Here is a 21,175-nt window from a genome sequence, read left to right on the forward strand (position 1 = left end):
TTGCAGTATTTCTCGTCATGTCCGGAGATAGACAAAGGTTGCACACTTCGCGCAGGTCGGTGCGCACAAACTTGGTGCGACACCCAGGACAGAGTTTGAATGGAGTCCATTCCATCGACTACTAGTGACCCCGACGGGGGTAGGCCCAACGGCCCTCCATGAGTTTTCCGATCAAAGGTCTTTGAGTCGAAATGATACGCAGAGAATGGGAAACGTAAACGAGAAACAATACCGTTGAGGGTAGTGGATTGCGCGACGAAGGGAACCCGAGAAACAGAGCTGAACCGGAGCACAGCAATTACAATCCGAATCCGATGGCAGGAAAAAAACAATCCAACAATGAAGTCGATGCCCATGCGTACTGTCACCGAAAGGAGGAGTCACCTACCTTGTGACTGGAAAAGACTTCTTCGAAGAAAAACAAAGTGCAAACATCTGGACCCAACACTACATGGCAGGCTATGCACAGCATGTGATCTACAACTCACATGCGTTGAACATATAGAATTTTGTATTGTATCTTGCATCTTCTAACCGGCTGATCACAAAATAACTAAACATTCGCCATTCGATGCAAAGACGAAGGGAACAATATTAAGATCTCAGACATTTCTCTGAATTCTTATTTATTATATGGCACTGGTCTAGCGCACAATCAGTGACTCGTATGGCATTGGAGCGCTTTTGGTAAGTTTGTGCTATGACTTTTCTAGTGATTCTGTGGCTGCCTGAGCAATCAGCGAATAAACAGTCTTGTCACCTCTGCTGCTCACGGTTGCTGGCCCAGGTGACCCCATTGGGAGGTAAACAGCTCGCCCACTCTGTGACCTATTCACTAGTGCCGGAAGGTGACAAGTTAACACTGCCCTGGAAAATCCCTGTATTCTTATCTTCCATCTTCCCTAACAGCCCTTAAGAGCAGGGAACAAAAATACAGGCAGGAAGCAATCTTCTTGCAGTAATAGTGGAAGTTAAAATAATGTATGCTCGCCATGCTTCTAGGGGTTTCATTGGTAGGACTTAGAGGAACCACTCGTAGGATTCTGCCCCTGCATAAGAGGAACCATAGACTACAACTCCCAGAGTGCAGGCAGTGCGCGCTGCAGTTCATCAAAGTTCTAATAGGATCATAGTGTTGGTTCTCCTCAGTTCTGAGGTACAGCACTTTCTATTCCAGACTTTAGCTGTAAAAAGCTGCAACAGCATCAGCCGCCACCCCTGGCTTTTACACATGACATCGTGCTGCATTTTTTTGTGCTGCAGTTTTATGTAGCGCAAACTCAACCAGAAGGCATTGGAGCACTTTACATGAGAACCAGTTCCATTACAAAAGAACTCATTTATTTATTATTAGCCACGGGAGGTGAAATGATTTGCACAGAATTACAAGATATTGAGCATACGTCAACACATGAACCTGGTTGCTGTAATTACATAGAGTTGACTTTCTATAACAAGTTTATTGCTCGTCAAAACACAGCGCTGCAAGAGCATACATCAATCCCCCATTACATGTGGCAACTGTCAGATTCCAGCGCAAACATTTAGTTATGCCATATATTTCAGCCAGCGTGTTATGAAAGTCTCTTGTGTATGAAACGGGCTCTGTATATACTGTACAAAAAAGAGATATAGTGTGCACAGAGTTCAGTAAATCCCCAAAGGTATGGCAGGGGTTAAAGTAGATAATACCTTACTCTCAATTTAATGGTAGCAGGGCTGGACAGTTAGGCTTATCAGAAGGTAGTGTGAATGCATTTAGTCTACATACTCATCCAAGGCAGAAAAACACACTCAATGACTGCCTCCAGGCCAATGTTTGTAGAAAAATATCACTTTGTTACTTTTATTTTTAGGAACCAAGTTGAACTCAGTTACAGGCAGGTAGACTTTTAGGCAATACTTTCCATTATTGGCAATAGGTTTTTTATGGTACCAAATAATACTTTACATGAAATGCTTTTCAATACAGAGATACTTTGTATTCAGGATCACACTTAGTACAATACAGTGAGAGACCAATGCAATCATATGGGAGAAAAATAGGTGAGTAACGTACAGGTAAGTAAGCGGTTCTCAATTTCAGTCTCCGGGGTTTGGGTCAACACCGGGCCAGGGTCTGACCAATGTAGGTACTGCACCAACAGCTGCACTGGGGCAGCTGGGTGCAGCGGACACTGGGCCCAATGTTATCCTATGGAGGCTGGGAGCACCTCAAAGAGGCACTGGTAATAGGGAATTACCTGCGGTGCTGGGGCACAGGTCTTGGGGATTAAGATCAGCACTGGAGAGGCCACCAAAGAGCACAGAGACTGCTCCACCAGCAGCACAGGAGTGGCAGAGTGCAAAGAAGGCATTGGGCCCCGTTGAAATCAAGGGAATGCCTAGGTTGTGGAAAAAGGCTGCAGGCTCGGTTCTGGAGGTTGGCTGAAGGACTCCCACGACTGGAGAGGTAAGTTGGATAGTGGGGGGATGCTGGGACACTGCTGGTTGAACACACCAAGGCCGTTGGGCTGTGGGTGCAGGGGTGTCTTTTGGCATCTGGTTTCCGCACCAGATCCGGTCTCGGTTGGGGGGACCACTCAGGTTGAGGCTGTAGGCATCGAGGGGGGAGGTCAGGAGAGGTTGTCTAAAGCTGGATCCCAAGTCAGGATCGCCAGTGAGACTTCACTGGTTTGATGGGCCACCTAGATCTGGGCAGTGGGTGTCGGGTGCCAAGTGCAGCGAATCCCGAGTCCTTGTGTTGGTTTCATGCTGGACAAATCTGGTGTCCCGGGGAGACAGGAGTCTTTGTTGAAGACAGCACAGGTACGCCAAGGTCCTTGAGATTGCTGGCTGGGGGCCTCGTTGGTTGCTTGGAGCAGGGTCACTGGAGGGAGAGAGGGCCGGTAGGGCTGGGGCCAAGTCAGTCGTATTCTTCTGTTCCACTACTGCACGATTCTTCAGTCCTTCTCAAACATGGGTCATTGAATCTGAGGAACAAGGTTCAGGGGATCCCTTAAATACTAAATGTAAGGGGGTTACTGAACTCAGTTTAAGGGTGTTAAGGAGGCTGGGGCAGTAGCCAATGGCACTGCCCCCCAAGATGACTACACCCTTTGGGTGCCCCTTACCTTTAGGGAAAGGGGAGCATTCCTGTTCCTATTGGGCCCAATTCTTTAATTCAAGATGGAGAATTTCTAAGAGAGAGGGGTTCCCCTCAGCTCCTGAAAACCCCAGGGTTGTGCCAGGCTTAGGTGGACACTCCAAAACTGCTTACTAATTTTCCTGCCTGTCCTGCCGTCAAAAGCAAGGCCTGGACATGGTGGTGGGCATCTCCACTAGTTGGAGCTTCCCAAATCAGCAAATCACAAGGTGAGCACCTTTGAGGCTGTGTTGCTGTTCCTGCCAGGGAGAGGTGTGACTTGCCTCGGCCTAGAGCAGGCTTTGTTCCTGACCTCCGAGAGCACAAAGGCTTTCACGTCATGAGGTCAGAAACCTCTCTCATGGTGGCTGGCTGGCAGGGACCGGTCAGTCAATAAATACACTAGGAGTTGGTCGTTTTTCAGATGGCATCTTAGAGATGCCCTCTAAGTGCATTTTATAATAAATCCAACACTGGTATCAGTGAGGGTTTATTATGCTGAGAAGTTTAATACCAAACTCCTAAGAATTCAGTAACGACATCATGGAGCTGTGGAGTTTGTAATGACAACTCACAACCCATGCACTCATTATAGCTTCCCTGCACTTACAATGTCTGTGAATGGGCACAGACACTGTAGGAGCATATTGCTCATGCAGCTATGTCCTCACCTGTGGTACAGTGCACCCTGCCTTAGGGCTAAGAGGCCTGCTAGAGGGGTGACTGATCTATGCCTCAGGTAGTGGTATGAAGGCATGCTGCAGCCCTCAGAGGCCTTCTCTGGTCACAAGGCCCTTGGTACCAGTGGTACCTTTTGCAAGGGACTTATATGTGGGCCAGATGTGTACCAATTGTGAAAACAAAGGTACTGTTTTGAGAAAGAACACAGGCCTTGGGTACCTGATTGACAGGGACCCAGGGCACACTCAGTCAAAGTACATCATAAATATTGCAAAAAGTGTGTGTGTGTGTGTGGGGGGGTGTATTGTAAAAGAAACCCACATTCCTACACTCTGTATAGCATCAGAGTGAACAAGGGGTAGTCTGCGGCGGCACATGGTGGGGAGCAGCAGTGCTTCAGAGCAACAGGAGAGAGGGACTGAGTGACAGACCGCAGGCAGTGACATGGGGACGAGCAAAACCGGTGATAAAGTGCTAAAATGAAGAGGTGCTCTTTGCACAAAGGGAAAAGCAAGATGCAATAAAATAGGGACAGAAGCTGAACACACATCCACAGTATAACACGAGCATGGAAGAAATAGAAAAAAGTCCCTAAAACAACAGATTAGCAACCCAGGAGTAAACACACAATACTTTTGCCCTATTCCAGTGGGAGTAAACAAAGACAAAAAGGAGGGACAAATAGGCAGGACTGGCCCCTAGCAAGCACAAACAAACAAATTAAAAGCAGGGGGGCTGCTTTAAGCCCACAAGAGAAGCATACTAAAGTTTACAAGAGGTCAAGAAAGCTAGACCTAAAAAGTCAGCAGTGAGGCAGTAGGAAAGGAGCCAGCATTAGAGAGAAGGTAGTGGGTGGGACAGCCGTAGACAGTGCAAGTTAAATTAGAAGGCAGTAGAAACTGTCAGGATGTCTAGGATGTAGATTTATGCAGCATTGGAAGAGGAAGCAGGAAGTCGTGAAACGGGAATCCGAAAACACTGGGGAAGGGAAACAAGACTCCAAGATTATGAAGGTGGGTGAAGAAGCTGTGGGAGGGTAAATCATGAGTCAGTGCGAGTGTAAGCAGGAGGTGGTGGAAGGGAGACAAACTCATTGGAAAGAAGGTACGATGCAGCTTTAAGGATGTAAAAAAAAGTAAGAAACACAACGAGATGGAGGCTATTATAAAGTTAAAGCTTAAACATATCTGTCAGTGTCTTCAGAGAGATGTGCTCAGAGTATGGCTTGGGTGAGCCTTCTGGTACTCACCGACCACCATTATGTTAAATTCAAAGCCTGTTTTCATGGCCTTGCGCCTCATCTGGTCCAACACTGCCTCAATGCCCACATAACCGAAGGGTTCACGTCCCATCCCGCATGGGTGGCAATTATCACCCGTTGGATCATCTTCCACTGCTGCCTGCAGCCCTCGGTCCTCCATGCCAGTCCACGCCGACTCCAAGCAACTCTCTGTGACAGAAAAGAGGAAGACAGAATGCGGCAGTGAGACACTCATCACACAACACGTACTCTGCATGTGTTCGTTAGCAGGCAGAGAGGGAACTGAAAACAGTAAATCTTATTACACAGCACAAAGAATTCTAAGGTCTTTGCTAGGAAAAGGAGAGCTTAGAACAGTGAAACTATTTACACATCATATGTAGACTGTGAAAGCAGGCCGGGAGAGGTGAGCTGAGAAAAGAAACAATTGCTTCACATGAAGTCAGCCATCTGTTAAGGGCAGTGAGTGGCACGGAAAACGAAAGTGAATGTAGGATGGACATGAAATTGGGGGTACCTATCTGGGGCCCATGGTTAAGATACTATGGATTGGAGCCAATGAAACTCAAGTACCGATTATGCAACAGGGACAAAAGAGATGGGGAGATCCTACACTCATGCTGAGGCTATGCATATGACTGGGACTTTACAAGCGACCCATGAGTGGTGGATAATCTCAACAGTAATCTATGAGTGTACCATGTATGATTTGTCTATGTGTATTGACTGCAGAATAATGCCTATGGTTCACTATGCCAAAATATGTACTGTTAAAAAAATATATATATATTTTTTTAAACAAATTGGTGGTACCTGCCCAAAAAAGCCAATTTCACCCGGGAGGTACTACTTACAGGCAAGTGTGAGATCTAAAGAATATCAGGGCCATGAAGTACAAGGATACAGTGGATTGTAGCTGGACTCCCATAGTTAGACAGTAGAGTTACATTAAACGTGCAGACACAAATCACTTCGGTGCTGACAGCAGTGGAAAGAACAGCATTGTAACAGTGGGAAATGTTATGGGCTTTAAATTGGTGGAGGCAGTGGGTGCACAACCTTGTAGGCAATGCACAACATATACGTGTTACCCATCAAAGCCCACTGATTTAAAAATCACTTGGATTACAAATTCACTTCACTGAAAGCAACCTTATCGCATAAGAAATAAGTTACTAGGCTCCAAAGATTGCTTTGCAGCTGGAAGGTCTTCTAGATTCAGATCTCCAACCTCAGGAACCAAAGGATAGCCAGATACTCACCACCCTGCTCAACACCTTTTTCACCACTTCAACATTTCCCAATGTCTGAAAACACGCCGAAGTCAGACCACTACTCAAAAACCTCTCAGGCGACCCTAGTGAACTCCAAAACTACTGGCCAATCTCCCTGCTCCCACTCCCAGCGACGGTACTGGAAAAGATCATCAACAAGCAACTCCTGGAGCAGAACCAGCTACTCGACGCCTCCCAATCCGGCTTCCACAGCAATCACAGCACAGCAAACTGCCCTGTCACAGCTGCCAACAACATCCGAACCCTCCTCGACCAAGGAGAAACAGCAGCCAGACTCATACTGAACATCCCCCGTCAAGCTCACATTTCCAGTCACCTGAAAGATCTCCACTGGCTCCCCGTCAACAAGAGAATAACGTTCCGTCTCCTCACCCACGCACACAAGGCCCTCTACGACCTAGGACCCGAATGCCTCAACAAACGACTGTCCTTCTACACACCCACCCGCCAACTACGTTCATCCAATCAAGCCCTCGCCGCAATCCCGCGCATCAATAGAGTCACCATGGGAGGAAGATCCTTCTCCTTCTTAGCGGCCAAAACCTGGAACTCTCTCCCCACTCTCCTCCGCCTTACACAGAACCACCTCTCCTTCAGAAAGCAGCTTAAAACCTGGTTATTTGATAAATAATGCACCCTCCCTCCCCCAAGCGCCTTGAGACCCTCTGGGTGAGTAGTGCGCTATACAAATTACTGAACTTGAACTTGAACTTTCCTCCTCGTCCTCTCAGCGGCCTTGAACAACATATCTCACCAAACGCTGATCGAAATACTCCACCACATCAGCATCCAAGTGGAAAAGCTCAGATGGATCACCTCCTTCCTCACCGGAAGAACCCAGAGGATCCGTCTCCAACTTAAACCTCGAAACACAAGGAGATCACCTGCTGCGGTAGGAGTTTCACGCATACTGGCCATATTACGGGCTATCCCTTATACAAATGGAAAGGACACGCTTGAACATTACATTATATATTTGGAGGAGTTGGATTTGCATTACAGAACATATTGGTGTGATTGCATTTAGCCGGGAACATTGCATCCCGATTTGAAGTTTGATAAAAATAAAACAGTCCTGAGGAAGTCAAGGGGTGGCTTACCCATTGATGAAACACGTGTTGGATGGCAGAGAATTTGAATCAATAAAAGAAAAGAACTGGAGAATATACGGATGTCTGGATGACTAATATTATTATTATTGTACATTATTGCGTGTGCTTAGAGGCTTGTGTCAATTCCACAGATGTATCACAAGCGTCACTGAATGGATGAAGATGAACTGCCTGAAGCTGAACACAGATATGATGCAAGTACTAATCTTCGGTTACACATGGAACGACTCCTGGTGGCCATCAGACCTAGGACCTGCACTCACTCCCTCTGACCCCGCCAGGAACCTCGGAATCATAACTGACAACAAGCTCACCATGAAATCACAGATCAACACCACCTCCTCTGCCTGCTTCCTCACTCTGCACTACGTAAGATCTACAAGTGTCAACCCCCACACACGAAGCACACTGTGACACAAGCCTTCATAAACAGCCCATTAGACTATTGCAATGCATTCTACATAGGGATCGGCACACACCTCCCACAGAGACTTCAGACCATACAGAACACCACAGCAAAACTCATCCTCTGCCGTCCCTGACGAAACTACCTCAGGCAACTTCACTGGTTCCCTATATACAGAGATGCCAATCCAAGCTGCTGACACACACACAAGGTTCTACACAATCAAGGACCCGCATACATTAACCACCATCTGAACTTCCACCTACATTTGAGAAGACTATGGTCCGCTTCCCTTCAACTTGCCCATACTCTTAGCGTCTACCGAAGCAAAATTAGAGGACACTCCTTCTCCCACATCACAGTAAAGGCCTGGAACAGCTTCCCGCAACTCCAGGCCATCGCCTCACTTCTGGAATTCTAAATGGCCCTTAAGATCTGGCTGTTCAAATAAGCCTCAGGAACATGTAAGATTGATATGCAATATTTTGCAGTCTATTGGTTGAGTCAGAAACTTCTCAATTTCTCTTTTTTTCCTTTTCAGGGCATAGAAGTCATGAGGAATCCTGTGATGGTAAAAGTCAACAGACTGCCCCAATACGTGGTCAACACCTTATGATTTTTTCCATCTGTTGCATTTGTTACTGTTTTGCTGTCTATCCCGCCTTTTATTATTTACCTTTCCTTCCTGAGTCACCACCTCTTTCATTCAGTCCTTCATCAGAGACGCAGGTGGGTTGCATGTAAAGTCTAGAAGAGCTTCAAGCTGCATAGCTTTGCTATAGGCAAGTGACTTATTTCTTTTGCAGCATGGATCTCTTCTATACACACATCATGTGAATCAGTTATGTAGTGGTTTCAATTAATGGAATCTGAGGAATATGGGAGTAAAGTGTGCATAAAATGTTTCAGAACTTTCGTCCCATCTTGTCCCTCATTTCGAGTCTGAAGAACAAGTTACTTACCTTCGGTAACACTTTTTCTGGTGAATACAGTATCTGCCTGTGAATTCCTCACCTTGTGAATATCCCCTGCACCAGCAGCATTCGGAAATTTTTTATAGCTCTCCACGCCGACGAGGACGACTTCACAGAAGCCTGGCTTCCCTCGCGACTCCGCTGACGTCACTGCAGCCATAAGAGAGCCTCGTCGGCGTGATGACGTCAGTTCCGCCCTTTTTTCCGTGCCTTCGAGGCACACGGACGGACTGACACAAATATTTACAGTATACATAGTACACAGTATTCAAACCAACACACAGTGTGAAAACAATTCAGTAAAACACTTCCATTGAAAGCCAAAGTAGACAATATCAACAATGTAGGTATAAAAGGGTGGACAATGGGGAGGCGGGTGGGCCAGTGAGGAATCCACAGGCAGATACTGTATCCACCAGAAAAAGCATTACCCAAGGTAAGTAACTTGTTCTTCTGATGGATATATCTGCCAGTGGATTCCTCACCTTGTGAATAGAGTCCCACAGCAGTCCCCACTCCCGGAGGAGGGTGTCCACCCTTCTATACCAGAAAATCTTGGAGGACAGAACGTGCAAAGTGTCCGTCCCTCCTCACTTCGGAATCTAAGCAGTAATGCTTCGCGAAAGTGTGGAGGGAGGCCCAAGTTGCCGCTCTACAAATGTCCTCTACAGGAAAACCCCTAGATAAGGCAGATGTAGAAGATTTTGCTCTAGTAGAATAAGCTCTTATATCTACTGGAGGTTCCTTACCGGCCAAAGAGTAACCGGACCCATCTGGAAAGGGTGCGCGTGTGCACCGCTCTGCCTTTCCTGCAGCCAGCAAAGCCCACGGAGAGCTGGTCATCCACACGATAGTCTTTAGTCCTATTGAGGTAAAAACTCACTGCCCTCTTAGGGCCCAAGTGGAGAAGCCACTCCTCATCCTTGGAAGGGTAAGGGGGAGGATAGAAGGTAGGAAGGGTAATGGACTGCCCCAGATGGAAGGGAGTTACCACCTTAGGCAAAAAAGCAGCCCTGGCCCGGAGTACCATTCTATCAGCATGAATGGTCAAGAACCGGGGTTTCGAACTCAGAGCTTGAAGCTCACTTAACCTCCTTGCCGAGGTAATGGCAACAAGAAAAACTGTTTTAAAGGACAGCAGTTTCAAGGGACACTTGTGCAAGTGCTCAAAAGGAGAACCCATCAAGTAGGTTAAGACAAGATTTAAGTCCCATTGAGGCACAATAAATGGAGTTTGTGGAAATTTGTTGGTAAGGCCCTTAATGAACCTTAACACAATAGGTGATTTAAACAAAGGTCGGTTGATGCGGCAAACAAAGGAACGCCGACAAAGCCGATAAATAGCCCTTCACAGTAAGCCACAGCAAAACTTGGGTGGGCTAAAGAAAGAGCAAACTTAAGGATGTTGGATTAACGAGCCCTCAAAGGGTCAATAGACTTCCCTCCACACCATGAAACAAATTTGGACCACCTATAAGAATAAATAGACTTGGTGGAGTGTCGCCTGGCCGAAAGAATAACATCCACCATGTCAGGCGGGAGAGATAAAGAATTCAGATTGCCCCGTTCAATCTCCAGGCATGAAGGTATAAGTTCTGGAGGTGGGGGTATAGAACCTGCCCCTGCAACTACGAGAGGCGGTCTGCCCTGAGAGGGAGACGGAGCGGAGGGCACAAGGAGAGGTGGAGAAGATCTGTGTACCACACCCTTCTTGGCCAATCCTGGGCGATCGATATGACTTGGGCCCGGTCTTGGCGAATCTTCCTCAGAACCCGAGGAATCAAGGGTATGGGAGGAAATGCGTAAAGGAGTTGTGAGTCCCAAATCAACTGAAACGAGTCCCCCAAAGCTTCCCGCATCGGATACTGGCGACTACAGAATGACGGGCAGTGAGCATTCTCGTGAGTCGCAAACAGGTCCACCTGAGGGATTCCCCACATTAGAAAGACGTGACAAACCACCTTCGGATGAAGCCTCCACTCGTGGTAAGCAGAGAACTGCCGACAGACTGTCTGCACGCAAGTTCAGAACTCCGGCCAGATGATTTGCCTTCAGACAAATCTGATGGTCAGAACCCAGGACCAGACGCAGAGCCTCTCTGCAGGGACAATGCGACCCCACTCCTCCCTGCTTGTTGACATACCACATCGTTGTAGTGTTGTCCGTCAGGACTTGCACCGACTGACCGTGAAGGGAAGGGAGGAAAGTCTTGAGCGCCAAACTAATCGCTCGCAACTGCAGAAGGTTGATGTGAAGCAACCTTTCCTCTGGAGACCAAAGTCCCTCGATCTCCAGATCCCCCAGATGAGTACCCCACCCTAGGGTAGAGGCATCCGTTATCACTGCAGCAACAGATTGAGGAAGATGGAAGGGCTTTCCTTGAGAAAGATTGCCCTCCACGCTCTACCAAGACAGATCTGCTACAGCTTCTCTGGAGATCCTCACAGACTCCCTGAGATCTTTATTGTGCTGATACTACTGTCTGCGGAGGCACCACTGGAGCGCCCTCATGTGCCAGCGTGCATGGTTGACTAACAGAATGCAGGAAGCAAACAGACCGAGCAGGCGAAGGATCTTCAGGACTGGAACGACCGCTCCATTGTAAAACAAGGGAATCATTTCCTGAATGTCGAGAATTTTTTATGGAGGTGGGAAAGCTCGACACACAGTAGTGTCCAATACTGCCCCTATGAACAGGTTGCGCTGAGAGGGCACCAGGTGAGACTTGGGCACATTTATCGAAAAACCTAATTTGTACAACAGCTGGGTTGTCAATTGCAGATGATGAAGCACCTTCTCTGGCGACTCTGCTTTGATCAGCCAGTCGTCCAGATAGGGAAAAACTGGAATCCCCGATCTCCTGAGATGGGCTGCCACCACTGCCATGACCTTGGTGAAGGCTCGAGGTGCAGTAGTAAGTCCAAACGGGAGAACCGCAAACTGATAATGTTGCGACCCTACTTTAAAACAGAGATACTTCCTGTGCGACTTCAGGATCGGGATATGAAAATACGTGTCCTGCAAGTCGCTTAACACCATCCAGTCCTCCTTTTGCAGCGCTGGAAAAACCTGCGCAAGGGTGAGCATCTTGAACTTTTCTTGCTTCAGAAAAAGGTTCAAGATCCTGAGATCCAGGATTGGACGTAGCCTGCCATCCTTCTTGGGTATCAGGAAATACAGGGAGTAGCATCCCTGACCCCTTTCCCGCTCTGGCACCACCTCTATCGCACCTTTTTTCGGTAAAGTTAGGACTTCCTCCTGTAGGAGAAGAAGGTGGTCCTCCGAGCAAGCCCCTTGGCAAGGAGGGTAATTTGGAGGGAATTCCCAAAAGGGAATAGCATAACCATTCTCCACATGATTGAGAACCCAAAGGTTTGTAGTGACCGATTCCCAATCTTGCAGACAATGAGTAAGCCGACCCCCCACAGGACCAACATGATCCAGAACGGTGGATCTAGGGCTGCTTTGCTGTGGTAAGGGGGGGGGAGGTGGAGGAGGGCTGACGACTTCAGGGACGAACTCTGTTTTTGCCGCTGTAGGTCTTATACAAGGTGTTTTGCTGCTGCTGTTGCTGCTGCTGAGGCTCTCTGTAGGTCTGAAAGGACAACCTCCCAAAACTTCTGTACTTCCTGAACGAGGAACCTCTAGGATGAGCCTGAAGACCCAGAGACTTGGCTGTTGCTTTACTGTCTTTAAAACTTTCCAAGGCTGCATCCGCTTTTTTACCAAAAAGACCAGAACCATCAAAAGGGAAGTTCAAAAGCGTTGCCTGTACATTTGGGGAGAACTCTGATGATTTAAGCCAGGCACTTCTTGTAGCCACAGAAGATCCCATGGTTCTGGCGACAGAGTCAGCAGTGTCTAAACCACTTTGAATCACCTGACGAGCAGGCGCTTGAGTGTCTTGTAAAACCACAATAAAATGTTGTCTGTCTTCCTCGGACAATTTAGGGGCAAGTTGTTTCGCCGAGTCCATTAGGGCATGGATATAGCGACCCAAAAGACAGGTGGCATTAGCGGACTTTAGGGCCATGCTTGCAGAGGAAAACACTTTTTTTGCAGACTGGTCAGGTTTCTTCGACTCCCTATCACCTGGAACTTGTGGAAAGGCCCCAGAAGATCTTTTGGAACAGGCAGCTTGGACCACTAGGCTCTCAGGAAAATGATGGGATGTTAAAAAGTCAGGATCCCCTGGAGCCGCCCTGTATCTCCTGGCAACAGATTTAGAAACAGCCGGAGCCGAAAAGGGTTTATGCCAAACCTCCATTACAGGCTCAGTGATTGCCTCATTGAATGGCAGTAGAGGCTCTATTACAGAAGAAGGCAAATTAAGTACTTCTGTCAAGATGTTTGATTTAAATTCAGAGGTGGGGAGCTGAAGATCTAAAAGTTCTGCTGCCTTCTTTATTACTGTGTGGTAGGGAATCACATCCTTTGAAGGAGTATCAGATGTAGGCAAAAGTTCCCACTCTGGAGACACATCAAGGCCGCTTGCCTCCCTCAATTCTCCAAAACAGTCATCTGATTCTTGAATCTGACCTTCTTCCATTTCTTCCAAATGAAACCTCTGCTCCTCTAGAACCCTCTGAGCTTCTCTCCTAGATCTCATTCTGGGTACCGGCGTCGGTGGAGCCAGGCACGACTCCGATGGAGCCGGAGACCGGCGTCGTACACGGATCCGGAGGCACAGCCTGCGCCGACCGAGGTCAAGCTGACGGCGGCGGAGATGAGGGAAACGGCGTTCACGTCCTCGGCGCCGGGAAATGCCAAGACGGCGCCGCTGCAAGAAATGGCATGAAGGGGCCCTGAGCATAGGCCTGAGGAACTCCCAGATTAAACGCCAATGGACCCATGGGACCCGAAGGTGCTCCAGAGGGGTACATAGCCCTTTGGAAGAATCCATACATAGCATTAAGATAATGTGAAGGATCTTGACCCGGGCCAGGGAAAGGTGGGTAGACCCCCGGGATAGACTCCGGTGTAGGCATTACCGGGTTCGGGCCAGTCGGCGCCGACGGCGGGGCCAATGGAATCGACTGCTCATCCGGCACAGGAACTTCTTCCACTGGAGCCGGAGAATGTTCCGAAGTCGGTGAGTGATCGGGCGTCAGAGATCGAGCTGGATAAGTCGCAGGCGAAGCCGATTTCACAGGAGATGTCCGATTCGAAGTCTTTATGGCGTCGACGAGCTGGAGAGTTTGACTTCGGCGCCGCATCTCTATCTGAATGGCGTTTTGAAGAATGCCTCTTCTTCTTCTTATGCTTCTTTGCTCTTGAAGCATGTCCCGACGTCGACTTCGAGCCCAACCTCGACCTGGAGCGTGACCTCGACCTTCTTCTGCCTCTCTTCTCCTTCCTCATCTTGGCCATGAAAAGTTTAGCTTCTCTTTCTTTTAACGCCTTCGGGTTCATTTTTCTACAGAAGGCACATCCCTCGACGTCAAGATCCGATGACAGGCACAAGACACAATCTTCATGGGGATCTGTAATGGACAGGTGTCCTTCGCACTCCCTGCAGGGCATAAATCCCGACTTCCTTGACGACATCCTTGAAAGGAACAAGAAGAAGACCAGAAATACAAGCAGAAACACAAAGTATCAAGTAAAAACATGGAGAGCCTAAGAAAACCATTAGCGTCGATGGCGCGGAAAAAAGGGAACTTACGTCATCACGCCGACGAGGCTCTCTTATGGCTCCAGTAACGTCAGCGGAGTCGCGAGCGGAGCCAGGCTTCCGTGACGTCGTCCTCGTCGGCGTGGAGAGCTACAAAAAAATTCTGAATGCTGCTGGCGCAAGGGATATTCACAAGGTGAGGAATCCACTGGCAGATGTATCCATCAGAACATCCACACAGTGATGTTTTGTGAATGTGTAAATTGATGATCAAGATGCTGCTTTACAGAGAATATTGATTAAGGCATTTAACAGAAAAGCCAAGTTTTCACCTCTTTTTTTCCCGTATAACTTGCCTCCGGTCTTACCAGTGCAGTGTAGTATGTTAGGATGATTTGTACTAACCACCTTGCTTTTGTAACTTTTATAGAGGCATGCCTTATTTTGAGTCATATACCCTACGAACAATGGCTTTTCTCAATGATTGAGTTTCTTGTATGTAACACATAATGGCCTTCCTTACATCAAGTGTGTATGGGGCTAGCCTGCTCAGACGTAGGAATACTCGAAGTGGGCGACTGCTACTAGCAGGGAACTTTAATTCCAATGGAGGACTTAATGGACTCCTATCAGCTACCGCCTGGTCAGTTTCTTAGTTATGAAGGTTGACATGAGCATTCCAAGACCTATAAGGCAGGGAGGGGATGGAATCCGCGACGCATAGTACACTACAACTGGTGGTGTCAATGGGGGCCACTGAACACTTAGTGACCTGGTTTTACAGATCCCTTGCAGGCATGACCAGATGCCCACTAACTGTATTGAGGAACAGTTGGGGAAAAAGCTCTAAAATAGGAGCTATCAGATTCGGAAAGGCGAAGAATACTAGCCTCACCTAAGAAGATATCTAGAAACACCAGAGTCAAGTACATTCAATACAATTATGTACATATGAGCTATATCACACCATATAGGTTTCAGGTTACATAGAGCGACGATCCCCAACTCTGCCCTAGGTGTGCTCACATAGACGAGGGGTTTGTACACATGATACAGGACTTCCCGCAATTGCATCATACTGGTCGGAAATCCTGGAAGCTCTAGACCTCACACTGGGACGAACCCCCCCTTCCCTCGTACACTAGAGAAAAGTATTTTAGGGTTATACCGAGAACAAACTCCAAGAAAGTCGAGCTAGATTCCTAGACTTAGCGTTAGGATTGGCCAAGAGAAGAATAGCCATAGACTGGAAATCAACGATAGGGCCACTTGCTAAAACATGGAAAACAGATGTGACGCAGTGGGCTAGAGCTGAGGAACGTGCGCTGATTAGAGAGGAAGCTAGGGGGATATGGCTCCATCCAATAGCAGACCTACGGACAGAAATACTAACAATGTGGGAACACCCAGAACAGAATAGCAGTAATGAACCACAAACAAACGCTGACATAACAGACGAAAATGATAATGGGCCAACCCTCACCACTACAGGAGAAATGTGAAACACCTGAAACACTGAGCAGCCACTAAGACGCCCGGAGGCACAACAAAGGGACACACCCAGACAAACCGCGCATACCTCCACCAAACACACCACCTCGGACATAAGCTGCACAGCCGGCCAAACACAGGGAAACACTAGATACCCAAGATGGCCTCCACACCCCAACTCAGAGACTATAGCAATAAACTGAAGCTCTTCCTCTTTTCCCACACCTTTCTATTGTTATGTAGAATTGGATACACAGTGTATGTGGATTGACGAACTGAGACTAAATGCAAATACTTAACATTACTGTCCCCCTGTGCACGTAGAATGTACTCCCAGAGCCTCTAAGAAAAAATATGATGTATTCTCAAATGCTGCGATATAGCATCCACTGCATGTAACATAAAAAAGGCAAAAGAAGAGAATATAGACGTAAATGATGCACACAGCAGCAGAGAGATAACCAAATGTATCAGAATTTATGTTGCAATATTGACCAATAAAAAGATAGTTTCTGCCTGTGTATTAGGTTATTGAAAAAATAAGGTAGGAGTATGGATGAATTTGCCTGAAAATGGGACACCACATTTGGGATGAATTGTTAGTTTGTCTTCATATCAACCCTGTGTAGCTGCAGATAAAACTCTGGGAATGTTAAAAGCAGTTCACTAACTCTCTGTAAGGTAACTCTGATTAGAAGTCACCTCAAGTGTGCGGTATTTCAGTTTTTGTTTGTGCATTAGTTCAAATTGTTGTTTGATGAGTTGTGCTAGAATTAGATTAAGGCTTCACAAGGATGCGGAGTGAACCTTTTTAGGTTAATATTTTTTGTCCTCACATGGAATCTTTCTATTGCTGGGTTACTAAATACATTTCTTTGCAAAATTGCTCTCGTGTATGCAACTATGGCTTACATATGTACACATATAGATGTGTATGTGGGTTTTGAATCCAACAATGCATTACGTACCTGATAAATGTGTCTGCAGTTGGGTAATCAATTAGATTCTCCTTTGTTTAAATGTGGGCAAATCTTGTGAATTGTGCAGCATCACACTTGTGTGGTAAGCCTCCGTGCATTCATGATCATCTCTGATCGACTCAGGTGGCAGCATTTTAACTTTAAAGGAGTGAGGCTCCTAGGTTGAGACGGGCTAATTCTAAGGTACATATCCTTCACCCTTGCATTTTTAGGAGGTTTGGGAATACCAGTATCTTTATTACCCTATTGTCTGCCATCACCAAAGATGTGAGTGCCATATCTGTGGGGCTATTAATGCAAATGCCATATTTATTGTCTGCATTTGTTGGCCGATAACAATGGGATGAATGAAATAGGAGGCAACCGTGTTCCTGACCAATTCATCAACAGTGTTTTCGTTTGTGAAAGGCAGTGTTGGAATCTGAATGAGAAGCTTAGGCATTCGGCATTTGCACAGGATGCAAAACGGTCTATTTATGATATGAATGAATGAATGAATACGCTTTTATGGAGCGCATGGCTACCCCGAGGCATCCCAGCGCTAAGACCAGCGGGCTGACCATGGACACTCAATGGAATAGAAGTGTCTTCAGTTGCTTTCTGAAGGCAAGGTGGTTGCTCTCCAGCCTGATGTTGTCTGGTAAGTTGTTCCAGCACTTGGCTGCTAGGAAGGAAAGCTGGCGACCGCCCATTCGGGCTCGCTTCACCCTAGGAACTGCAAGCAGATTACGCTGATTGGACCTTAAAAATCTGCAGGATTGATGACGGCGAAACAAGGGCTGAAGGATGGTGGGACCGCCATTCCAGATGGACTTGTGCGCCATGCACATGATTTTGAATGTCATTCTTTCCTGAATCAGTAGCCAGTGAAGGAGCCGCAGAGCGGCCTTAACAGAGCTGTGTCAGGGTACATTCATAAGCAGACGAGCTGCACAATTCTGTACTGATTGCAGGGTTTGAATGGAGCCTGCTGAGGCCCCAAAGTAGACCGCATTTGCATAGTCCAGCCATGACAAAATTAACGACTGGACTAGCATGCGTCTAGCCTCAAAAGGAATGAGGATCAAAACCTTCCTGAGGACCCTGATCAATCCATAACAGGTCGTTGCCACCTTCTTTACCTGGACTTGAAATCCCAGGGATGAGTCGAGCCATACCCCTAGGCTCTTTATTTGGGTCTTCGGAGGGGGGGGGGGGGGGGGGGTGAAGGACCAAGACAGTTTGGCCACCAGAGGTCAAGGTTGAGGGGGGCTTTATAGCCCAGCAGCATAATATCAGTCTTTGACCCATTGAGTTTTAAAAAAGAGGAGGTCATCCACTCCATCACTTTGGTGAGGCAAGGGGTCAAATTACTGGTCCCTTGGTCTGTGGCCTCATCCCTTGCCAGGGAGACGACCAACTGTGCATCATCGGCGTAGGTGATAAGCTGGATACCCCAGGGAAGTACCACTTCAGCCAATGGTCTCATGTAGATGTTAAACATGGTGGGGCTAAGTGAGGATCCCTGGGGAACGCCGTGATACAGTTGGAGTTGTTCTGACGAAACCTCCTCTACGAAGACGGAGAAAGATCTCTCCGAAAGGAAGGAGTGGAACCATTTAAGGGCCATTCCAGAGACCCCGGCGAGGTGGAGCTGGTAAAGCAGGAGGAGGTGATTGACCGTGTCGAAGGCTGCGCTGAGGTCCAACAGGACCACCGCAGCGCAGCCTCCCGCATCCACAATCCTCCTGGTCCCTCCACCACTGCCACTAGCGTGGTCTCAGTCCCCTGCTTGGCTCTAAATCCCGTCTGGGAGGGATGGACGGCTCCTGTGGTCTCTATGATTGAGGAGAGAACATGGTTAACATGTTTTTCCACTATCTTACTGAGTCCAGGTAGTAAGGAAATGGGTCTATAGTTGGCAAGATCTTCAGGGTCGAGGTTAGGTTTTATTAGAAGGGCCTTGACTTTCGCCTGTTTCCAAGTAGGGGGCACTACTCCAGTCTCCAAGGAGGTATTGATGACATGCATTATGGCCAGACAAACTGTTCCGGATACCTGTTTAAGAGCCAATGGTGGTGCGACATCTAGAGAAGATCCTAACTTGACTTGACTTGATCTTGATCCTGACTTTATGATATTCCCCCAAATCTGAAAAATTGCCCTATGACCCATGTTCTAGGTGCCATTTGTGTGATGTTCCTGTTTGCTTACGGAGCACGTCCACTTTGACATTTTATTCACCAGACAATGCCCCAATACGTGGTCAACACCTTTTGACTTTTTCCATCTGTTGCATTTGTTACTGTTTTGCTGTGTATCCCGCCTTTTATTATTTACCTTTCCTTCCTGAGTCAACTCCTCTTTCATTACTACTACCACTAGTGTGGTGTTCTGAATCTACCACTTACAGAAGTCTTATTCTTGCCTTAATAAAGGCAGATGATTTTGATCCCTCTTGTTTGTTAAGTTATAATTTGCCGACTACTTCCGTATGGAATGCTTTAAGAACTAGGAACACAGTTTCTACACATCCATAGGTTTGATGGCCTACTTCTGTGTACACGGTCCACTGATCCTTACATTTCCCAGGTGTGCACCCCACTCTCAGTGTGATGCTCCTATTGTGATGGCCACTGTTGAGAGTGGGTGTTTGAAGTCCTTGCCTTTTGCCATGTTTTCTACTTGTAACAACTCCAAGTCTTATTTTTCTGAGCCAGTCACTAGAACCTCACAAATCCTTGACACGTGTGACCATTGGTGAATGAGCCATTCCTGCATGCGTCTTACGTATAACCTAGTAAATGATATTCCAAGACAGTGTTATGCCATAATTTCTAACATCTTCATTATCGCCCTCACTATCAGAGGTTGTGATGACTGGCAATAGCAAACTTGTCTTCTTAGTGCCAGCTATCTCTTTTGTAAGGGAAAAACTTCAGCTTTCACACATTCCGATTCAACCTCCCCAAAAATATTTTATTGACCAGTGTCGATTGATAATTTTTCACAGATGGCGGAGAACCCCAATTAGAACTATTTCCTCACTCCGTGGGTTATGCCACTCTGGCACGGTGAGATCATGTTCAGTCAGAAGGGTATATGAGTATGCTGTACTGCCAAAAGTGTGTTGGTACCACCACAGCGCGACATTTTGTAAACACACTTTGTGCAAACTTTATTCTAAATAGTAATAATTTAAACTGGAAGTGAACCGTCCCAACACACACCTGAGGTATTTAATGTGGCTTCTTTTGAATGAAGCAAGCATCCTTTGGTAAAAGTAAAATAAGTAAATTCTTTGTCTGTACTCTTCTTTAAGAACGTCCTGGATTGCTTCCATCTTGATGTGATCTTTGACTCTTTGCTGTAGATGTTTGAAGTTTTCTCTTTTGCACGTCTATGGTTTTTTGGGGGAAATTTGGTTGTTGTTTCCTCCAACTCTATTCAGCATCCGTCCTGTTGGACATTTAGTATCCACTTGTCAAAGGTTATCCTTTCTTATTCATATAGGCAATATATGCCCTCCTGGTGTTTGTGTAAAGAGGGCACATTTTATTTGTTTGGCCACAGACTCTTTAGCTATGGTCTTTTTCTCTAGCTCTGGTTGAAAATGACAGTCTTGCCTGTACTGGTTGTTGCCATTGTGATGGTGTGGCTTCTGAACCCGAGACCTCACTGCTTAGAAATTGTTCCTGGAAGGGTGGACATCCTTTACCTTTTCTGTTTCATGCTCCACCTATGTTTGACCCTCTAGCTTATTAGGCCTCCATGGCCTTGCCTTTTGTCAGCTTTAGCAGGAACACACATTAATGAGTCGCATAGTACTCTTGTTCAGATTATAACTGTAATCCTTTTATTGTCCCAAATAACAAAGTGAATACATAGTCAATCTTCTTCTTCTGGAATCTTCCTTGGTCAGCCACGACAGGAGAGCCAAGCACCAGTGCTCCTCGGGGAAGAGAAAAGAGAAAACCAATGGTAACTGCCCGATAATGTCCCATAGGGCTTTTAAGGGAAGTGGACAAAGTGAGGGAGTTTCACCAAAATAAAAGAAACGTATCTCTTTGGCATGTGCACAAGAATAACTAATAAACGGCTTCTAGCAGCCTCTCTGCCCGGTAAGTCACTGGATTCTTACATGCCGGTAGGCTCAAGAGATTATGGAACGTACAACACAAAAAAGATACTTAGAAGAGAGAGCATTCCTTAGCTCGTCTCTCTCTGACCGACAAGTATGTTACTCTTCCACGTCCTC

General features: G+C 46.9%; 1 protein-coding gene across 2 annotated transcripts in view; it reads right to left on the reverse strand.

Moving 5' to 3' along the window:
- SEPTIN12 (septin 12) overlaps positions 1-21,175 on the reverse strand; it is a 494,943-nt gene that overhangs the window by 394,525 nt on the left and 79,243 nt on the right. For both annotated transcript variants that reach the window (XM_086941325.1, XM_086941326.1), the window contains exon 2: positions 5,055-5,255. In XM_086941325.1, coding sequence (XP_086797451.1) covers positions 5,055-5,255 — 201 coding nt within the window. The remainder of the gene's footprint in view (positions 1-5,054; positions 5,256-21,175) is intronic.

This window comes from Lissotriton vulgaris, chromosome 10 (assembly GCF_964263255.1).
Source record: "Lissotriton vulgaris chromosome 10, aLisVul1.2, whole genome shotgun sequence".
Lineage (NCBI taxonomy): Eukaryota > Metazoa > Chordata > Amphibia > Caudata > Salamandridae > Lissotriton > Lissotriton vulgaris.